Raw genomic sequence first — 22,818 nt, 5'->3', positions numbered from 1 at the left:
CGTTTTGATAAATCCTTTTGTTTTCCCTCATGTAGGTTAAAGACACCAAGCCTGATGTAAGTCCTATCTCCCATGCATACTATTGGGCAGTATTTAACACGATGCTTACTGTTCTGTAGAAAGAGTGAACTTAAGTACAAGTACTCATTACCAAGACCTTGTACTATCTGAAACTAGCTAGCATGGACTGGTGGTTAACAAGTTAAGTTGCAAGCCAGTGAATGCGGCAAATACAGATGATAATTACATCTATCAATTAATTGAATGATTAAAGGAGGTTAGGGTTTTGGTGATTGCTTATCGTTTTTCAATGGTGGCGTGTGAGGATGAAATTTGGATATCGCCATATCATGATGTACAGTTTTGTCAGCTAAGTTAATGATAATGAGAATTTATTATCTAGAATTTCTCACCAAATGAGGTCTGAGATATGTGAAGGAGTATTATTTGACAGTTAGTTTTAGTTTGATATTATACTTAACATTATCAAACAGATCAATATGATGAACCTCAGTTAGATGCTTAAACATGGTATTTTTACACATGCATTTTAAGCAGATATCATGATGCATATTGATATCCTGTCTAATTCCCTATGATTATCATCCCAGCACTTCTACAACAGTGGTTACAACATGGTTTTCTCAGCCAAGAATATTATGAAGATAGTCTATTTTCTATAGTACTCTAAAGCAGCTAATGCTTAGAAAAAAGTGTCATTTGATCTCCTCTGGAAAATGTGGTAGTAACAGACTGAGAATGCCAGAAATATGTCATTGCTGTTATTTTACAAGGTACATAAATCGTTGGCTACTTATAGCTTCTCATTTTTTTTCCTGACTGTGCACCAACTATAGTTATGTGAGAGTTGATATCTAAGTGATGGATAAATCAGAAATCCATTTCACAATAAGATTACTAAGTTGTTTTTTTTGTTTTGTTACAAAGACCTATTATTATGTTCAATGACAGGATTATTTTTTTTGGCCAGTGAAATAATCCTCTTCATTTCTGCCCCCATTTTGTTTGTGTGCAGTCCGATCCAGTTAGTAGTCAGCCTCAACCGGTCATTAGTCCTAGTAGCCCTGAGCCAATCATACCAACAGCTGGGGAGTCCAATAGTAACAGTGCCATGGGCGGCCCGGACAGACCAGGGGAGGAGCAAAACTCCAGCAGTAAGAAGGTAGTGAAGATTGTGAGAAGGGTCGTCAGGCGTGTGGTTCCCAGTGGGACAGGGGAGCAGACTCAACCTGTTGAGCCTGTCAAGACAGCCTCTGCTACAAACTTTGTTGCTAAAACCACCAAGGCAGCAAGTTCTACAGTCAGCCAGGAGGAGAAGGATGACATTTCCCTAGGCCTGACCAGCCTCATGGGCAGAGGCAGAACCAAAGAGCACCGGCCACGTACACGTAACCAGGAACGCAAAGATGACCTACCTCTAAAAGAAGAGGGTGAGGAAAGAGTTAAAAATGGGAGTGAGCAGGAGGATGAAAAAGGAAAGGTGAAAGAGGAGCAAGAGACACTTAAAGAGGACAAAGCAGAAGAGGTTGCACCCAAGTCTGTGCCCTCCACCACATTGCCCAAGTCTTCGACTCCAAAGTCCAACCCCCTCACCTCTCCGGTGGGGTTCATTCCTGTTCCCAAGCCGGACCCCTTGGCCCCTCCCCCTGGCTTTATTCCTGCCCCTAGACAAAATCCGTTAACCCCTCCTCCTGGTTTCATCCCTCCCACAAAACCCAACCCTCTAGCTCAGAAACAGAATCCCCTAGCTAGACCTCCAGGTTTTATCCCTGTCCCTAAAGTGGACCCTCTGGCACCACCGAAAGGGTTCCTCCCCAAGCCTCGTCCAGCAGTTGTGAAGAAACCGGAGGTAATGGAGAAACAGAAGCGTGTTTGCTACTAAACCAATTAATGGAACATGTTGTGTGATATTAACATAGATATCACTATTTGCATGTAGGTGATCTTTAATTGTGTTGGTCCTGGAAGTCTGTGTTCACCTGTTTTGACTACCACACAGATACAGATCACTATGACATTACCCTTATGACTTGTATGATTTGGCAGCTTCTTAACTTTGTTAACAGATTGGATGCTGGGGAAGGTGAATTTAGCCCATTTTGGCACTTTTTTGCAAGTCACAAGTTGGTCACGTTTTTGGATGAAAAAAGCCTTGACATATTGCCCCATCCTGGATATGTGAGGTGTGACGGGGAGGCATCCAGCTCATAAGGCTTATTAGCGGGTATTATGGTGTGCTCATGGCTGGTCTCGTGGGAGTCTGGTCAGTCTGAGCGGTTCTAGGAGCACTGAGCCGTGGCTCATTACTGTCATCCTTTGGAGACCTGTACTGAAGTTTTAGCTTGTCTGTTGCAGCTATAGACCACCAAGTTTCCGCGGTTGTTTTTGGGATTTTAAATAGGGATACCAGTCAATAAAACAATCATCTGTTAATCCCACAGACCAGGGCAATCGTTTCCTTTACATTTAGTTACCCCTCACCTAAAACTGGTAGCTAGAGAACCAAGATTTTAGTTGATGATGTGGCTCCAAGATATGGAACAGCGAGCTGCAAGTTGAATAACTATCTTTGAGGACTTCTGTAATGTTGTTTGCCTGAACATCCAAAGGAATGTTAAATTTAAGTAGTGTAATAGAATTTGAATGAGAGCATTTACTGTACGTAGGGCTATGTTTTCAGAAAGCCCTGCTATGCACATTAAAAGTCATCACTTTCATTTTTGTTATTTCCACACTATATTAATCAAACTCTAAATTCTATGACGCTGTCCATCATAACTACAGTGATTATATGTAGCAAGAGAATTGACTGAAGGGCATTGGATAGACCAAACTATTCAAGGGGATACGAGTAATGTATATGTGGAAGTATTACAAATTTGTGGCATTTTACAAAATTTTCCATGTTCATAGAGGTTGCATGTGTGGCAAACATTAATTGATCCCTAAACATGTCTGACTAGTTCGACATTTCTAAATGTTTTGCTAGCATATGCTTATGATTTTGGATTAGGACTGATATATAACCGAGGTTATAGTAGAGTATACTGTCAGCTTTAACCTGCGGGCTACAGCCGTATTGGATCAGCAGTTGTATTTAACAGAGTACGTACATCTTGCGCTTACCAGAGTTACTAAGGGGCTTTTTGGACAAATCAAGTTCATAGAAATGATTTATATAAGAATATCTGGAAAATACATGGAAACCAAATGGATAGTTATTTGAATTCATTATAATAATATACGTAATCTGCATTAGTCTATATTAACACATTACAAAATTGAACTTATAAATCAAAAAAAAAAAGGTCTTTAGCAAAAAATCTAATGTGCTCTAACTTTTGATCTGTAAACACCACAGGAGTCTTGATGTCTTGTGATCTGGCACTCCTCCCAGAATCTTAACATTTTTAAGACAGATCTATGAGGATACACCTGGAGGTTCGATTGATTTCAAATTAAGCAACAAGCGTTGAAACCTCTGAAGCAAAAACACCAATGTGTTTTTGCTTCAGAGATTTAAAGGTACAAGTATTATTTTTTTTTTATCTGCATAGATGCAAGATATGGACAAACATCTTTTGACATTATCTCTGGGCTTGGATGTGTCATACCAAAGCAAAATATGAAGCCAAAACACGAAATGATATGACACTTTCACTTTAACATCTCATGTTAATGCCTCATCTGTGATGTGTTTGTGTGTGTGTGTGTGTGTGTGTGTGTGTGTGTGTGTGTGTGTGTGTGTGTGTGTGTGTGTGTGTGTGTGTATGCCTCTCTCTCTCAATCTGACCATTTGGATCTGTGTGTGAGTATTTGCGTGGATTTTATAAAGGTGAAGGATACTTGTCCTTCTTTGGTCCCCAATAGTAAGCCTCCCTCTGTTGCACAATCCCAGGCCTGCTCTGCATTGAATGAACAGGTGTGTTTTGCGTTCCTTGGCAAGCATGCAGACTATAGTGTGTGTTCTCCATATTCAAGCTAACGCCTGATATCTGTTTCATGGAAGACTTTTCTCACACTCAGTTGCCATAGTAGAGGGAAATAGAGGACATCCATTCAGTGTTACTCTTGACTAGAACGGACAACCATAACAGTCGCTTCTTAACCATCATGGAACCATTTCATTCAAAATACTTTTCAATTTGCTGGTCCTGCTATCCTTCTGTAGGTTCCGCACCTAGTTCCCTCTGAGGAGGATCACAAACTTGTCAAGAGGATCTTCAACATCACTGGCAATGATGTAATGTCTCGCTTTCTCGGGTTGATTGGTTTGTACCTGTTGTTCTACCCAGGCTCCCCCCTGTGATCGGCCCGTGTCAACCCCTTGTTTTCTGGAAATAAGGAAATAGGTCGAAAAGTCACCATGGCCCATTATGGACAAAATGTAGCTTTGAATGACTTTTGACAGCTGCCAATAGGGTTCTAATGACATGGGGGGCCTGGGTTATCAGACACTTGGCTTGTAAAATGAACCAACACTGCATGTTGTGCTTCTCAGCCTTAAGTCCATGCCATACTTACCTTCGAGTGAGTATTTTGCCATTTCTCCACACTAACTAGAGGTGAACGTGAGTTGTGCTTTTGTTGAAAGTCTTCGGAAAAATTTTCATTCCGAATTGAGTTGGACTTGTGTAAACATATCATGTGTTCAGGTTATTCATGTTTGGATGATGATCTACAGATGGGTGACAAATTGAAGGAAAAATGTGAACGCTAACCTCTATAGTGAGGGGGTCCGGGGGCTCTGTTATGCTGTGGGGGGGGCATTTTTCTGGCATGATTTGGGTCCACTTGTCCTTGGGTCACTGCAAATCAATACAAAGTTATTCTGAGTGATCGCCTTTATCCTATGATGAAACATTTCTATCCTGATGGGAGTGGTCTCTTCCAGGATGACAATGCCCCCACCTACAGGGCATGAGGGGTCACTGAATGGTTTGATGAGTATGAAAATTATGTAAATCATATATTATGTCCTTCACAGTCACCAGCTCTCAACCCAAATGAACATCTATGGGAGATTTTGCTACGTTGTGTTAGACGACGCTCTCCACCACCATCATCAAAACTCCAAATGAGGAAATATCTTTTGGAAGAATGGTGTTCATCCCTCCAGTAGAGTTCAGAGACTTGTAGAATCTATGATAAGGAGCATTGAAGCTGTTTTGGAGGCTCCTGGTGGCCCAACACCTTACTAAGACACTTTATGTTGGTTTTTACTTTCATTTGTCACCCATCTGTAAGATATAAGGGCTGAGAAGATAATTGTGCATGTGGATTCTTTGGTGAAACAATTTTTCAGAGAAGAAACTGGCATGAATCCTTGGATTGTGGTTGATTTGCAGATGCCTTTTAATGATCTAACCGCTTATAGCTCAGTGTCTCTCTCTTTTTGCCTGTCTCTCTGTAACAAAATGTTCCTTGTCTCATAACGAAACAACATTCTCTGTCTCTTTCAGTGACAGAATTTGCTTGGGTATCAGTTTTGTACTTTATGTACTTTATCCTGTTTGGCAGTATTCTGTTGGTTATTTATTTACAGCACCTAATGACACTTCTCATTTCTCCTCCCTGCTGTCCTCTCCTGTTCTCTCATCACCTGTCTTCTGTTTGTCCTTCTGCTTTTATTTGGGTCGTGGATCTTGGCTTGTGGCTCTCCCTGTTGCTGTATGCATGACTAGGCTGCCAGAGCACCCACTTCCTCCCAGGTACAACCTTCCCTCTGTCATGGCTGTCCCTGGGCTGGCTACACTTCCTCCGCTCTCTGTCAGCGCTTGGTATAAGTCCTGGAGTACAAATCTTAGGAGTGACCCCTTTGTGCCCTACTCTGGGTTGTGTTCCCAATACAAGGTTTTGGTACCTTGAGAGGTCATTGCACGGGCTTCAAGGGGTCCTCAGCAAAATGATGAATAGTTTTATGCATCTAATATTTGATTCATTAGCCAATGAGCACAATGCACCAATGTATAAGCAATGACTATTACAACCATGGGTCTCGCTCTTCCCGCTGTGGTTATCACCTCACCTACAATACAGTTATACAGGTCTCTACGAAAGCATAACTGAAGATAAAAAAAGGAAATCTTGGCCAGGGTTTTTTGAGTACAAAAAGTGATTTTTAAATTGAGTTCTTGGCTCTGATATTTATCTGTTTATGTGGGGGTCCTTTACCTAAAAAAAAAAAAAAGGTTTAGCGAGCTCCTGACCTACCTTTTCTGAAACTTGTTGTGTGGCTCTAACTTTCATTGATTTATGAAGATATAATGATTAACAAGCACTCAGTTTAGGGCATCCGGGTGGCGTGGCGGTCTATTCCGTTGCCTACCAACACAGGGATTGGCGGTTGAAATCCCTGTGTTACCTCCGGCTTAGTCGGGCGTCCCTACAGACACAATTGGCCGTGTCTGCGGGTGGGAAGCCGGATGTGAGTATGTGTCCTGGTTGCTGCACTAGCACCTCTTCTGGTTGGTCAGGGTGCCTGTTCAGGGGGGAGGAGGAACTGGGGGGAATAGCGTGAACCTCCCACATGCTACGTCCCCCTGGCGAACCTCCTTACTGTTAGGTGAAACAAAGCGGCTGGCGACTCCACATGTATCGGGGGGGGCATGTGGTAGTCTGCAGCCTTCTCCAGATTGGCAGAGGGGGTGGAGCAGAGATCGGGATGGCTCAGAAAAGTGGGGTAATTGGCCGGATACAGTTGGGGAGAAAAAGGGGGAAAATCCAAAAACAAAAAACAAAAACAAAACAAGCACTCAGTTTTTCAGTTTACCACAGTTCCCTTTTTCACTACATACACTATATGTAGTGTTTCTGAAGGTTTAAAGCTATATACGTAGATAAATATGAGCACTATACAGGTAAAAAAATATGAGCACAGCATATTACATTGTATTACAAGTCCCTACATGTGTTTTGAAGCGTTGAACCAAGTCGCTTAAGTTAACAGCTGACTTTTCAATTCATCTTGACTTCTCTTCTCCAGTCTGAGACTGTTAAGGACCCTGTGGCCGTCCTGCAGGCAGCACACTCTGCAGCCACTCAATCTAAGGTCTGACCAAGGATATTGCTGACTGCAGTTTCTGATTGCATGGCCCCTCACATTGCTGTGCTAGCCCATGTAGAGAACATCTAGCTTTTGATGTTTTTTTCCTTGCAAGCAAAATGTTGAGTCGAAGGTTAAATGCATTGAGAGGAAATATTGGCTGCTGTGATATCCCTACTCACTGTACTGCTATTCACGGATCTTGGTTGATTTTCTCAGGGTCAGACCCTATTAGCTGGTTTGCTTGGACTGTTTATGCTAACAAGTCAGTTGTCTTTATGCATGCTCAATAATCCAGGTAAGAAAATCACAGAAAGTTGAATCAGTTCATCTGGAGAAGCTTTTCATTAGTCCACATGGTTGTAACTCTAGTTAATGCTCACGGCAATTTGCATATGAAATTGATCGTTGTTTTCGGTTGTTATGCCACTGTATTGTTTATAAGGGTGGGGATACCTGCAGTCAGCTGAGACTGAAGAGGTCACTTAGATGAGTGGTGAAATGTTTATTTCAATAAGCATTGTGTCCAGATGAACTGATTCAACTTTCTGTGACAAGTCAGTTGGTTTTTCATACATATGGGACTTTTTTTAAATTTTGAGTTTTAGCAACACAATAACTGCACGTTTCCTACAAACCCCCCCCCCCCCAAAAAACAAACCTGTGCGGCACATGTCACATGTGTGTGACAATATCAGTTGCTGAGTTTTGTTTTTGTCCCCCCTCCCCTGAGGATTTCTCCTACATCCCAAGGGTAGTGTGTGACAGTGTGGCATGATGACTCCTACTGGTAGTGGGGTTGGACCATGGTAAAACATCTCTCCCTTTCTCTTTGCCCTGGTTATTGAACAAATTAAACACGCTGATATTAAGAACTCTGACCGTGGCATGACATGACACGGGGAAAAGGGGAGGGAAGTCCAATTTTTTTATTAAAAATAAAAAAGCTAGAGTTGACGATAACAATGGTGGCACAGGATGGAAAATGGACCAGGCTCCTTCATGGACACCTATGACCCAGGAACACATCTCCCACAATAATGTCTGAATATGACACTGATTTTAAATTAAATTTGGGATGCTTGTGAATTTCTACCACACATACATTTGGTTTTAATGGACTTGTAACCTTTTTGTCTTGCACTGCATTTGACATTTTTCATTTCCATCGTCTTGCTATTCCTAACGCAGGAGATTGTTCCTTTAGTTTCCAGTGTTCAATGTGTGACGGCAGTGTCATTTTATTGCTTGTTAGAGTTTTACTAATCCTGTTATTTAATGGAATCTAGCAGGGGAAGACTGAGGAGCAGATAGCTGCAGAAAAAGCCTGGTACCATACTGAAAAAGTATGGCTCGTCCACAAAGATGGATTCTCCCTGGGTTAGTAAAACCCTCCACATCTTTTAAAAAAAATTTTTTTTTTTAATAATGTGTGTTTAGGAATCAGTTTTTCTTCTATTTGATTTAAAACCATTTCAACCATTTCAATAGGATGCATGAAATAGATACTAATCAATTCTCCATTTCGTTGTAGCTTATATACATTTAGACTTTTTTTCTGAAAAATGAACCCATCTATCATTTCTGAGGAATTAAGTCATTATTGCTAAATCTATATCCAACATAGCCCGCTGAATATACCAGGGCAATAATTTCAAATGCTGTCTCTGCATGAGAAGACTCTTTTCCTTATTAATTTGATTCTTCCCTTGTGATGATATAGCCACTCTTCTGAAGACGGAGCCAGGCAGTCTGCCAGAGGGGAAGGTGAAAATCCGACTGGAGAGTGATGGATCTCTGTTGGATGTGGATGAGGATGATGTGGAAAAGGTATTCAATCATGAACTCCAAACTTCATTCATTAGTGACAATGATGAGCAACTGTATGACCCGCTTTGACTTTGAACTCCAGGCGAACCCCCCGATGTTTGATCGAGTGGAGGACCTGGCCTCTCTGCAGTATCTGAATGAGTCAAGTGTGATGCACTCCCTGCGACAGCGCTACGGGGGAAACCTGGTCCACACTCACGCAGGGCCCAACATGATAGTCATAAACCCCATCAGCGCCCCCTCCATGTACTCTGAGAAGGTAGGCCACAGCCCTTTTATGTTACATTGTTACAATTTTATTTAGCAGAAGCTTTTATCCAAAGCGATGTACATCTGAGAGTTAATACAACACAAGCAAAGATCTAGTCAGGAGGCAACAATGCAAGTAAGTGCCAAAAAACTAGGTTCAAGTCCGATAGGTCATAGGTGTCAACAGACAGTGCGCAAAGGCAATGCATAGAAGTGATTTTTTTTTTATCAATAACATTGGCTGAGCTGTTGTTTTAGAAATAACATGATAAGGGTCAGAGGGATCAGCATCATGAAATAAATAGGCACAGCTAAAATATGATTGCAAAATTAGACCGTTATATGTTCCCTGTTTCTTATTCAGCTCTTCCTTTCAACTTCCTCTCTCTCTTCCATTCGCTCTACTAGGTGATGCAGATGTTTAAAGGCTGTAGGAGGGAGGACACTGCCCCTCATATTTACAGCATGGCCCAGTCTGCCTACAGGAACCTTCTGACCACTCGTCAGGACCAGTCCATTGTCTTAGTGGGCAAGAGTGGCAGCGGCAAGACAACCAACTGTCAACACCTGGTTCAATACTTGGTCACCATTGCTGGCAGCCCAAACAAAACTTTCTCCAGTAAGAAAACAAATCATACTGCAATGTTGCACTTCTGTCAATTTCATATCAAAACAAAGTTATTTCATTTTTGTTTGGTATCCATCCTGTTGTGTTGCTTTTCGTGCGTGTTTTTTTTTCCTTCCCAAGTGTCTTTACTTCTCTTTTGATCCTCCTGCAGCAGAGAAGTGGCAGGCTGTCTACACCATACTGGAGGCATTCGGAAATGCCTCCACATCTATTAATGGGAATGCTAGCCGCTTTTCCCATGTCGTCTCCTTAGACTTTGACCAGGCTGGCCAGGTGACCTCAGCATCTATTCAGGTATGTATCATTTAAAAGTCTTCAGCACAGTCCAAATGCAGAATCATCTGCACATATATACACATCACCATAAACTCAGTTTCACAAAGACCCCAGCATGGTTCATATTTACGCTTTGTCTATCAGACATATCAGATTTATGGTGAAAATATCCTCTGTTACCCTTGCCTTTTAAGACAATGCTTCTGGAGAAAACAAGGGTGACAAAGAGACCTGAGGGAGAGGCAACGTTTAATGTCTTCTACTATCTGATGGCTGGAGTAGACAGCACTCTCAGGTAAGGTTGAATCCTCTCCTGTCATATCAAAAGCACGCAGCAGCTCTTTGCTACTGGTTTGAAAGAGGCATGTTTATGTCCTCTACCTTGGAATCATCGTGACTGATAACCGATCTCCTCCTCAGAACTGAGCTGCACCTCAATCACTTTGCTGAAAACAATGCTTTTAGAATCGTGCCTCAGCCAAAGGTAACTATTGTTTGCCCTTAGGACTTTTTATCAGGAGAAATGTGGGTTTTTTTTTCTCTTCCTTTTTACATTTATTTGAGCATGTTTCTTAACCCTCAGTCTGAGGACAAGCAGCGGGCCGCTCAGCAGTTCTCGAAGCTCCAAGCAGCCATGAAGGTTTTGGGGATCAGTGCTGAGGAGCAGAGGGCCTTTTGGCTCGTCCTGGGTGCCATCTACCATCTTGGAGCTGCAGGGGCAACCAAGGGTGAGGATTCAACTCTTCGAGGGGTCACCATTCAGAAGCTACATGATAACTTTCCCATATTTTGTGGGATTTTATGATTAAGCAATTAAACACGAGAGGGAGTGTGTTATCACGTATATGACAGTTTAACAAAGTTAAAAAAAGAAACCCAGAAATAGCGTTTAAGATATGTTTTTAATATTTGTAATTTCTTTCACCAAAAACTGTAGCTCCACCACAAGTGGCCTGTTGCTGTGTATCCTGAACAATAAAGTGAAAATAAAGGTTGTTGGTCTATAAATTAGCTTAGCTAGTTGCGGAAAACTTTCAGATTAACACTTTGTAATGCTACAAATAATGATATTTGTATATTAAATGACAAAATGGTAAACATATATGAAAAGACAACATTGGTAAACATTGCTAGCTAGCTAGCTGCCTTTTAGGTATCAAATGTTTCACTGATACATGTTAGTTTGTACACTAACGTTCGTTGTGAAGTGTATTATTTGTACAGCCATAAATCACAGACCCTAGAATTACATTACATTCACCAAAACAGGTGAATAGATAAAAATGCAATATATGGCACCTCCTTTCCTCCCTCCTCTCTGAGCCTCAATTTGGATAAGGAAACACTTCATGCTTCTCAGCTATCGTCCATTATGCACTTAGAAACACACATGAGTTCTCTTGTACGTCATTAATTGGTTTCTAAATCGCCAAGTTGTTTTACTCTCACAAATTAATAATTTGCCTCATTGAACTGAATTCGGGGCTAGTCATGTGTCATACCACTTGTTATGGGTAAGTCAGGCCAGGTGGGAAGGTCTTAGTGGCTCTCAGCTGTCTGTTTCCCCCATTCACAATGCCCCACCAGGTAAACTAAAGCAAATTTCCACCATGTGAGTTGCAACTGTGGGTGGAAATTCCTTAAGGCTGATTGACAGGAAAAGATGTTGCAGCTCAAAATGCAGCCAAACAACCCCCTCATTTTAGCCTTGAGCCAGGGCAAACATCTTATCTTGTCACAAGGAGGCATCCAGAGAATCATGGAGGCGACAATCCTCTTAAATAGGAGATTGTGTTTTGATGTTTTGATGCTATTTGTATGATAAAACCTTCTTGAGGTCTTTCGATTATTTTTCTTTCTTTTTTTTTACTCCATGGTGAAGCAGAACACTTTGACTTTTGTTGCCTTTGAAGACTTTCATTCTAAATCAAGTCGTCTGTCATTTGAAAACAGCTACAACACCTTTCCCTGGAAAATGCAAAGCATTGCAAAGCATGGAAGTTGGGTGGCATGGCTCTTGAATTTATAATTCATCCTAAGACCCATGCTTAAATGGTAAAAAGTGAGGGATAGAATTATTTGTTGTTGATGAAATGTTGACAGCCGAATTTGAATTTTTCTGGCAGCAGTAGAAAATACCATCCTGGGCAATTTAAAAAAATTTTTTTTCTGAAATGCCCTATTGGAACTATATATATCTGGTTTATTTAGAGGGCGGATGTGTCACATGGTCTTGCCCTTTAAACTGATGACTGACTGCAGGTACCTTGATAGGAGTGCTTACCTCACAACCTCATGACAAGTCCAATAGATTGTGGGGTCGGCGTTATCACCGAGAAGAAATGAACTGGCAGTAGCTAGATTTTGTCTGTCCCTATAAAGGCTGGTTATATTCATTTATCTAAATTTGGAACATTTCCAGTAATTAAATTGTATCTCCCCCCGTAACCTATCAATGCCATGTCACCTGAGATTGTAGCCTCCTTAATTACCACAAGAGGGCAGCAAAGATCTCTGTCTAGCTCTGTACAGACAGGAAGAGAAAATCACAGTAAAATTGGTTAATTTTATTTTCCCAATCTACATCTGATCGCCAGATAAATGTCGGCAGATGTAAGGTTTATAGCACTGTAAGTAGGTATAGTTTTTATCTGTGTTGATTCATACATATACAGATGCTTTATGCATGGATGTAGGTATTTTTCCCCCCCTGTAATATCAAACACTCATTGATAACACCAGCAGAATGACCGCTTTGAAGCAACCCAATTTCTTTTTTTTTTTCATGTTTGGCTGGGATTTAAATTGTGGTGTGGAATGTCTATCAAAGCGAATATTTTAATGAAACACTTTCTTTGATTGTCTTTACAGCTATCTCGCTTATCTGAACACAGACGACTGGTGGTTTTAAAGGGCTGATGAAACGAATAGATTCCAACATCCTCTGTTTGACATTCCCCCAGTCCCGCGTTTAAATCTGGAGAGATACCACTCCGCAGTGGATTGAAAACAGAATATGCACTCAAATCCGCATGCTTTCATCACCAGATTAAAGAAAAAAACGTCTGTTCCCCCCCAACAGAAGTCTTCATGTAAATAAATTAATTGTGCTCCCTAATGATAGGCAGTGTATTCACTCTCATGTTTACAAATGATAATTATCTCTTCAAAAATAACTTCACAAAAGTTTTTTTTTTCCATCTTCGTAGAGTGTCATAACTTCATGATGGGCCCGTTCCAAATTTGTAAAATAACAAGCATTTTTGGTATAGTTCTGTGTGCTAAAGCTGGCGGTGTTATTCGGACGCTGTTAGTACATACAATATCCAGCTGTGTCATTGTCAGCTTGACCAGAGACATAATCCTTCCCTGTCAGACAGGATTGTCACAAAGCTACCAGACTAGCTGTGTGCCTGGGGTGTTTGGCAGAGGGGCTAATGGAGGTTTTCATGCTCGTGTCTCAGCTGGCAGGAAACAATTTGCACGTCATGAGTGGGCCCAGAAGGCAGCCTACCTGCTGGGCTGCACCCTGGAGGAGCTCTCCTCTTCCATCTTTAAGCACCAGGCTAAGGGCACCATGCCTAGAGCCAGCACCATCCGTCAGGCTTCTGACGAAAATGGCACAGGAGATGCAGGTACTCTACAGACCTCATGTACAAACAGACTCTCTTCCCTTCTCCCTTTTTAGTCTATCACTCTGTTGCTCTCTTTTTCCTCTCTTATGTTACACACACACACACACACACACACACACACACACACACACACACACACACACACACACACACACCTTTACTCATCACCTGAGGGAAATTGCATGCTCTGGAGAAAGTAAAGCTTATCTAAGTAATGAATACCACAGCTTTACAGGGGCTATTGACAGATAAGTACACACAATATATCAGGACAAGCAATTTTAGATCCACTCCTCATTCATTGCCCTTGAAATCATTATTGCCTCACATTGATTTTTCACGCGTGTCATTCCTCTGACTTTTATCAAAACTCAAACACTTTGAAGGACATGCAAGTACAGTTAAAAGTTTATCACAGTAGCGACGGGCAGAATTGACCTCTGTCTCAATTTACTTATATTTACTATCTCAAATGAAAGCATATAGTGGAATAGATTCACATATGTGTGCAAACTTATATCCACCCACACACTGACACACACACACACACACACACACACACACACACACACACACACACACACACACACACACACACACACACACACCCTAGCCCCACTTGATTTTAGCTCTCTGGCCATGTCGTAGGTAAACTGGAATGAGATAGGCAAGCTTAACAGGTGGCCATTATGGTGAGGAAAAGATTTGGGAGTATTAGATTTGATTTGAGCAATTCTGATTGGGAATTCAGAGATGGTTTGATGCATTATGTCTCAGGGTTTGATGCAATTGCAGATCAATAAAGTGCAGTTGTACCACTATCTCACATTAGAATTAAATGTAGTGTGCCTAGCCTTTGTCTAGAATTCAGAGTCTCACAACTCTATTTGGATGACAGCTCGTATTTGATCTGAATTGCATGTTTCCTGTGCCAGGATCCAAAGCTACAGCTATGGAGTGTTTGGAGGCTATGGCATCTGGACTGTACTCGGAAATCTTCACTACCCTCATCTCTTTCATCAACCGGTTAGTCTTCCCACTGTCCTGTGCTAGCAAGACTAAAGCTGCCACAGACCACTACTGTCTTTATGAGCACCAAACAATTGGTAGCATAGAGCTTGCCTCACTGTTGGCTGTTGTCCTGTCATCCTGTTGTCCGGTCTCTTACTCCTTCTTCACCTGTGTCTTTGTCTGTGTGTCTTTGTGTGTGTGTGTGTGTGTGTGTGTGTGTGTGTGTGTGTGTGTGTGTGTGTGTGTGTGTGTGTGTGTGTGTGTGTGTGTGTGTGTCGCACATTTCTCTCAGGGCCCTGAAGTCCAGCCAGAACTCACTGTGCTCTCTGCTCATCGTGGACACCCCTGGCTTCCAGAATCCCCGACTGGCCAAGCAGGAATGCGGTGCCACTTTCGAGGACCTGTGCCACAATTACACCCAAGAGCGTCTGCAGACCCTTTTCTACCAACGCACATTTGTTCAGGAGCTGGAGCGTTACAAGGAGGTAAGGACACTTGGAGTACAGGCACCACACATGCATGCACCGTCACAGATGTACAGGCACACGCAAAGAAAATAATGCACACACACACACACATACACCCCCCCATCTCCATATATCAACTCCAATAGTGTGCATTTTTCATACTTCAGTTACTTACCCGCCCACTGGTCACTGCCTTGAAGAACCAAAGTTGTTGGTGTGTTCCACCTCCTCATCACTAATGACAGTGTTCTCCTCCCCTGCCAAGATCAAAGTGAAGTCACTCACAGGCTGCCTATGGGCGCCACGCCCAGCTGCACAGCAGCACTGCCGCTCCCTGATGAAGAATAACTCACTGTCTTTTAAATCCTCTCTCCTGTCCTCTTTGCAGTTCTACCCATGAAGTCTACTCTATGATAACTGGGCAAAAACACCCCCGCCAACTTGCTGTCCAACAGCATATTTCCACTTCAGAAATATCTCCAGGACTGGGCATTTTCTTTCTTTTACCAGCCTTGAACAATGTAGCCATCCACTTATTTCATCCAATTCAATTAGCTTGCATTGCTCTCAGGTTATCCCTAACTTTTTCAAAAACAATGGTTTCACAAAAAACTCAGAAACCTTGACAGTATTAATCAGATGTAATTCCTGGAAACGAGGTCATTGACCTTTCCTACCCACATTCTCTCCATCTCTTGCCCAAAATTGCATGAAAGGAGGCGGAGAGGAATATTGCATATTGCATATGTTTATGTAGGGTAACACTAACACATCTTTGCATTCTTTTTTTTCTTTTTTTCTTCCCCCCCGCTTTTTCTCCCCAATTGTACTTGGCCAATTACCCCACTCTTCCGAGCCGTCCCAGTTGCTGCTCCACCCCCTCTGCTGATCCGGGGAGGGCTGCAGACTGCCTCATGCCTCCTCCGATACATGTGGAGTCACCAGCCGCATCTTTTCACCTGAAAGTGAGGACGTAGCACATGGGAGGATCATGCTATTCCTCTCAATTCCTCCTCCCCTGAACAGGTGCCCCGACTGACCAGAGGAGGCGCTAGTGCAGCAACCAGGACACATACCCACATCCGGCTACCCACCCACAGACACGTCCAATTGCATCTGTAGGGATGCCCAACCAATCCGCAGGTAACACGGGGATTCGAACCAGCAATCCCCGTGCTGGTAGTAATCAGAATAGACTGCCACGCCACCCAGACACCCCCTACATCTTTGCATTCTAAAAAAAATACATGATCAGAATCAAGACTATTTTCTGTTTTTCCTCATTGACAAATAGCTACTCCAACTCTGTTATGGTTTATGATCTCTGTTTTTAAAATTACTAACCCCAACCTTGTTGTCATATTAAAATTATTATCTGTGTATGTGTGTGTGAGTGTTTATGTGTGTGTAATTTTACATATAATATTGTTTTTTTCTCTCCTTTTTTCTGTTTTTTTTTTCTGCCTTTTGGGTGATGTGCACTTTAGATAAACTGAAGTTGAAGTTAAACCTGCACATGCATAGACTTGTACGTGGTGGGTATGATTTATAGATCAGATTAAATGTACATTTTCGGTGGGTGTCAGACTCCACCAAGGTTGTCCCTTGTGTCCGATTCTGTTTGTGATATTCATGGACAGGATCTCAAGGCGCAGCTAAGGTGAGGAGTGTGTCCATTTTGGGAACCTCAGAATTGCATCTCTGCTCTTCACAGATGATGTGGTTTTGTTGGATTCATTAGAACGTGACCTCCAGCGCACACTGGGGTGGTTTGCAGCTGAGTGTAAAATGGCTGGGATGTGAGTCAGCACCTCCAAGTCTGAGGCCATGGTTCTCTACCGGAAAATGGTGGATTGCTCCCTTTGGGTTGGGGATGAGTTGTTGCCTCAAGTGAGGGAGTTCAAGTATCTCGGGGTCTTGTTCACGAGTGAGGGTAGGATGGAGCGGGAGATTGACAGGCGGATTGGTGCGGCATCAGCAGTAATGCTGACGTTGTACCGGACCGTTGTGGTGAAGAGGGAGCTGAGCTGGAAGGCAAAGCTCTTAATTTACCAGTCATTCTTCATTCCAACCGTCACCTATGGTCATGAGCTTTGGGTAGTGACCGAAAGGGTGAGATCGTGGATACAAGTGGCTGAAATGAGTTTCCTCCGTAGGGTGTCTGGGCTCAGCCTTAGAGATGGGGTGAGGAGCTCGGACATCTGGAGGTAGCTTGGAGTAGAGCCGCTGCTCCTTCACGTCGAAAGGAGCCAGTTGAGATGGTTCAGGCATCTGATTAGGATGCCTCCTGGGCACCTTCCATTGGAGGTTTACTGGGCACAGTCAACTGGGAGGAGACCCTGGGGTAGACCCAGAACTCGCTGGAGGGACTACATGTCCAATCTGGTTTGGGAACACCTTGGGATCCCCCAGGGGGAGCTGGAGGGCGTTGCTGGGGAGAGGGACGTCTGGAGTGCCATACTTAGCTTGCTGCCACCGCAACCTGAACCTGGAGAAGCGGCTGAAGATGAATGAATGATTGAATAAACGTACCCATGACAAAAAAATAAATGATATATTAGATAATAAAAATCCCAAATGTAGTGTAAAAATCAGAAATGATTATACAAATAAAATTACCAAAAATAGAAACTAAGGTAATTAAGGTGCCTTCTCTATACAGTGTGCACATTGTCTTTTCTCAGAGACTGACTGATCACACTGATAGGATGCTATGAATACTAGCCATTAAAAAAAACAAAACAGAAAGGTATATAGATCCAGAGAGTATCACACTGTGCTCTGATCTTCAGCACATATTTACCAGGGAAGTTTGATTTTTGGGGTTTTTACTGTGTTTCCTATTTAGTACATAGTCAGTCAAAATGGTGGATACTTTTTTGTGTCTGCACATGCAGGTTGAAGGATAGACGGCACATATTCATCATCTTCCTTCATTGAAGAAGAGAGATGTGCGTGTTGTGGAAAAAATCATTCATAACTATAACCTAATTTTTTTGGATTTTGCATATACTTGGGAAAACCTTGCTTAAGAAAAATTAACGCAAGGCTAATGAGAAAAAAGTATTAGTGATTGGCTTCAGAGAAGGTGTATTTCCCTTCTGGGAGGAGTTGCTAATGATCCTGGTAGAGATCCAATATTTGAGCTAAGCTAGGCTAAATTCACAGTTCAATGTACCTTCAAGCGGCATGCACAGTCATAAAAAAGGTATCCATGGCGTCCGGGTAGTGTGGCAGTCTATTCCATTGCCTATCAACATGGGGATTGCCGGATCGAATCCCCGTGTTACTGCCGGCTTGGTCGGGCGTCTCTACAGACGCAACTGGCCGTGTCTGTGGGTGGGAAGCCGGATGTGGGTATGTGTCGTGGTCGCTGCACTAGTGCCTCCTCTGGTCGGTCAGGGCATCTGTTCAGGGGGGAGGGGAAACGGGGGGGAATAGTGTGATCCTCCCATGTGCTACGTCCCCCTGGTGAAACTCCTCCCTGTCGGGAAAAGAAGCAGCTGGCGACTCCACATGTGGAAGGAGGCATGTGGTAGTCTGCAGCCCTCCCCAGATCGGCAGAGGGGGTGGAGCAGCGACCGGGACAGCTTGGAAGAGTGGGTTAATTGGCTGGGTACAATTGGGGAGAAAAAGGGGAAAAAAAATCCCCCCCAAAAAAAGAAAGGAAAAAAAAACCCCACCAGAAACCAAACTATCCCTTTAAGTATTGCAAAAGAAAATATAGGTACACTTGAGCTGCAGTGGTATAATGCCTTACTCTGCAGCCAGTTATAATGGATATACACATGCTTTAACTATACAAACAGTTCAGTACACAGTATGCAAGAATTGCTAGTTGCTGTAGGCACTGGATAATAGTAGTAGTGTGCTACTGTCCATTATGATGCTCAAGGGTTGCGAAAAAGAGTTGTAGAGAGGTTATCTTTTGGGGGGAGGGGGTCAGTTGTTGTTAAGATTTTGATTGCTTGAAAATGCTTTAAGGTCAGGAGAGCTTGGTGAGTGGGGATGCCACTGGTTTTGCCCCTGCATTTTCTGTACCTGGACTCCCTGGGGTCCTGAAAGATGGGCAGACTGCAGCTGAGTGTGTGCGCCAATAGTTTTCTGTTTTTCTTGCTATTATTTTTTTAATAGTTTGAGATCCTGCTCGTTGATCTTAAGTTGGCGAAGAGGTCAAGGAAGGAGGAAGGCAGGGGGGATAAGGGTGGCTGGCTGGTCAGTTGGGGTCAATGAGGGTTACAAGTTAGCCGCCAGCCCTTCATATCTTTGGTAGAGCAGCTTGAGAAACATTGGTCAGCTGACCACCATCTGAAATGTGTGTAAGGGGCTCCTCTCCTTATATAGTTGGTGTTGTTTTTTTTTTTTTTTTGTGGGCCGTTCCAGAACCATCTTTTTCAGCCCTTCAGGGTGCCCTTACTTGGCAGCTTTGATTCCTTTCTCAAGTCTCTACTTAGCCACTTTGGAGAGGTTTTTACTCGCATTCGGGTAGGTTTCCTCCTTTGCCTAGCAAAGCTGCCCGTCTCCTGCTGTAGAGCAGTGATTGTCATTGTTGTAGGTTAGTTACACTTGTGTCTATGCTGAGATTCATGGTTCGAGTCCCAGCATTGTCCCTGGCTGGGCATCGCATGGGATTCTCTATGTGAGTCACTTTGAACAAAAGCATCTGAGAAAATTGAGGAAATATAAGTGTAAAACAATGTAATGTACCAAGGGAATGCAACTGCCTTCACAAAAGCTAATGCATGACATCACTATTTCTTTATTTATTCAGGCTGCAGGTTGTGTATCTAAGCGGGCTACATTCCAGTCACACATAGTTGTGATGGGATGTTTGAAGCAACCAGAATAAAAAAAAAAAAAGGATGTTTCTCTGGGACAAAAGAAGGGTATGCAATGGGGCTGCGGACACAATCAAATCAAAACATGACCCCTCTTGTTTCTGTCATGTGGAACTTGGTCAAACCAATTGTCAGTTGGCACTCAATATAAAAATCATGTCCACAGCTTTAATTGTATTATTCACCGCGGGTCTATGCTCAACCATTCTGACCCTTAAGAATCAAATGCAATTGAGAGTAATTCATGTACAGTTTCTCTTTCATCTCCACATCCTCTCATCATAGCGGAAAACAAAGGAACACACTGTTTCCGCTGGGCTGATGCACTATAATTATTGTGCCCCTGAAAATTTTCCCATGTGTTCTGTGCAATTGGCGATGTCACTGAGGGCCACATCTACTTTTCTCTAGTGAAAGTAATTCACTATATTTAACTGGAATGTATGCTTTTTACTGTTGGAAAAATGAACACGCTGTCCCCCAACAATAACATCATTTTCCCTTCGGATGAGTGCAATTGGGAAATTGATGGAACACAGTAATGAGAAGCATCATTCCTCTAAGTTTCATCAAAACCTAACCAGTGGTGTCTGAGACACTGTGCGTGACACACTGAGAGCATGAAATGAGTGCGGTAGCGTTCCCCCTTGGGCCAATCATTCCAATTTCAATATGGCAGAATGCATTATTTCCCCGAGTATCACCCAAATCCGATCAGCCATGTCTCAGACATCCCAAATGATCGATGGATGAATAAGCCTGGAAAACAAACAAAACAAAGGTTGGTGCCGACCCATAATTGCCCCCACATGTTTCCCCCAAAGTTTTGCCATCATCAGTAGGCTGTCCCACTGCACATTAAAAATGTCCCTTATCTCAATTTTCACGTTTGCCCACCTCATGAATATCTTACACACCCTTCTGTGTATGTTTAACTGTGTGTTGCAAGGCATTGAGAATGGGATTCAAAGCCGTCATGCATGCCCATATCAGTGAGCAGTTAAGGGGAAAGGTGGTTCAGATGCATCTTTTTACATTGGTGCACATTCATGAATTTTCCAAGAGGGATTGCTGAGAGAAGTTATTCTCCCTTGGCTGAAAATGATACATTTTATTTTTTTGAATACCATAATGCAGGATGACAACCGCTCCACCCGGTTACATCTTTGCTAAGGCGCTGGAAGCATCAATGGGTCCAAACTGATATCTTTTTCTTTTTAATGCCTTCATGTCACCAAGTTTCCGTCTTTTGTCACTTAACCCTTGTAAAAATATTGATTACAACGTGCTACTTATGACAAAAAATTGATTGACCTTGCTGCGCGTTATTTTATTGGTATACCTCCTCTTTCTGTAAATGCATGCTCACAAGGTGTCATTGCCCATATTTAAAAGGAAACGGCTTTGGGCAGGGCCTTTTCTTACCAGTCACCATTTCTTTATAAAGAGACCGCAAATGTCAGGGAATAAGTTTTGAAATGTAGCTTCCCATCCAATTTATTTGGCACAGCACACAGTTTCTCCTGAACTCCCTGCATAGCAGTTTTCCCCTCACCCTTCATTTCGCTCCTTGCAGTATTTCTTTTATTCTCTGTACCCATCCACTAGCCTTGTGCTGCCCTTGTGCTCTCATAACTATTCACAAAAGGCATACAGAATAGGTGTCATACGTACATGGACACATGCACACGTTCTGCTCTCTAAAGTACTTGGTACAATGTTTTTACTGTCAGCATTTCATATGGACTTTAATAACTGACCAGACTTTGCTCAAAAAATTTCCCATAATGAACCTTCAAACTAATAATTGCCAAAGACCAATTTCTTTCTCAATTTTACTCCCAGAAGAGCCTCAATCTACATTGTTTTTTCACCTTTGTAATCACCTAGTTAACATCTACTGATTCATCATTTTCTACTAATTGACATTATCACTGGTCACTTAAGAGTTTGTTTGTCTGTCTCTTTCTCCTTGTCTGCTTGTCGTTTGTGTCTGTACAGGAGAACATAGAACTTGCATTAGATGACTTAGAGCCCAGTACATCGCTGTCTGTGGCAGTGGTGGACCAAGCATCAAGCCAAGCACTGGTAAGGACATTTCAACATGCTTGTAGTCGCCATGTCCATTTCATTGCTCAACATAACAGTATTGGAACTGTAACTTTCCTCCGTATCCTTTGGTACCTCTGTCCACCCAGATGACTCACATCCTTTTCATGATTTATTTCCAGACCCAATCTCTTGAGCATGTGCACTTTGATTGATTATCTCCGCCAAGCAGTAGCCTGGAGGGGATATTGCGTGTGTGTGTGTGTGTGTGTGTGTGTGTGTGTGTGTGTGTGTGTGTGTGTGTGTGTGTGTGTGTGTGTGTGTGTGTGTGTGTGTGTGTGTGTGTGTGTGTGTGTGTGTGTGTGTGTGTGTGTGTGTGCGTGCGTGCGTGCGTGCGTGCGTGCGTGTGCGTGTGTGTGTGTCTGTCCGCAGCTAATTTCGCAAACTACAGGACCTATCAGCCTAAAATTATTTGTGCAGTTAATGACTGTATGATGAAGAGCCTCTCATGATTGCATGTTTCTCAAAAAAGAGACATGCATGTTAGGGTTAATTCTCCTGTCTGTGTCCCTGACTGAGGCATGGCAAGACGAACTGGAGTTGGTCCCTGGGAGCTGCACGGCGGCTGCCCACTGCTCCTAGCTACAAAGCGAAGAAGGGTTAAATGCAGAGCTTGAATTTCCCCATGGGTCTTAATTAATTATATCAAAATCAAATCAAAATATCAAATCATTGCAGTGATTCAAAACTTCAGGAAAATGTTTAGTCT

The 22,818-nt window shown here is 42.7% G+C and overlaps 1 protein-coding gene across 1 annotated transcript in view; it reads left to right on the top strand.

The window, feature by feature from the left end:
- The window catches only part of LOC130116648 (unconventional myosin-XVIIIa-like), a 96,092-nt gene that overhangs the window by 19,521 nt on the left and 53,753 nt on the right, over positions 1 to 22,818 (top strand). Inside the window, exons 2-13 of the mRNA XM_056284625.1 lie at positions 8,359 to 8,446; positions 8,790 to 8,896; positions 8,979 to 9,155; positions 9,554 to 9,764; positions 9,925 to 10,067; positions 10,244 to 10,344; positions 10,470 to 10,533; positions 10,633 to 10,777; positions 13,514 to 13,684; positions 14,620 to 14,710; positions 14,988 to 15,180; positions 22,002 to 22,088. Of these exons, the coding sequence (XP_056140600.1) occupies positions 8,359 to 8,446; positions 8,790 to 8,896; positions 8,979 to 9,155; positions 9,554 to 9,764; positions 9,925 to 10,067; positions 10,244 to 10,344; positions 10,470 to 10,533; positions 10,633 to 10,777; positions 13,514 to 13,684; positions 14,620 to 14,710; positions 14,988 to 15,180; positions 22,002 to 22,088 (1,578 nt within the window). The remainder of the gene's footprint in view (positions 1 to 8,358; positions 8,447 to 8,789; positions 8,897 to 8,978; positions 9,156 to 9,553; positions 9,765 to 9,924; positions 10,068 to 10,243; positions 10,345 to 10,469; positions 10,534 to 10,632; positions 10,778 to 13,513; positions 13,685 to 14,619; positions 14,711 to 14,987; positions 15,181 to 22,001; positions 22,089 to 22,818) is intronic.

This window comes from Lampris incognitus, chromosome 8 (genome assembly GCF_029633865.1).
Source record: "Lampris incognitus isolate fLamInc1 chromosome 8, fLamInc1.hap2, whole genome shotgun sequence".
Taxonomy (NCBI): Eukaryota; Metazoa; Chordata; class Actinopteri; order Lampriformes; family Lampridae; genus Lampris; species Lampris incognitus.
The sequence above is the reverse complement of the archived record's forward strand: the minus strand, read 5'-3'. Positions and strand labels throughout refer to the sequence as shown.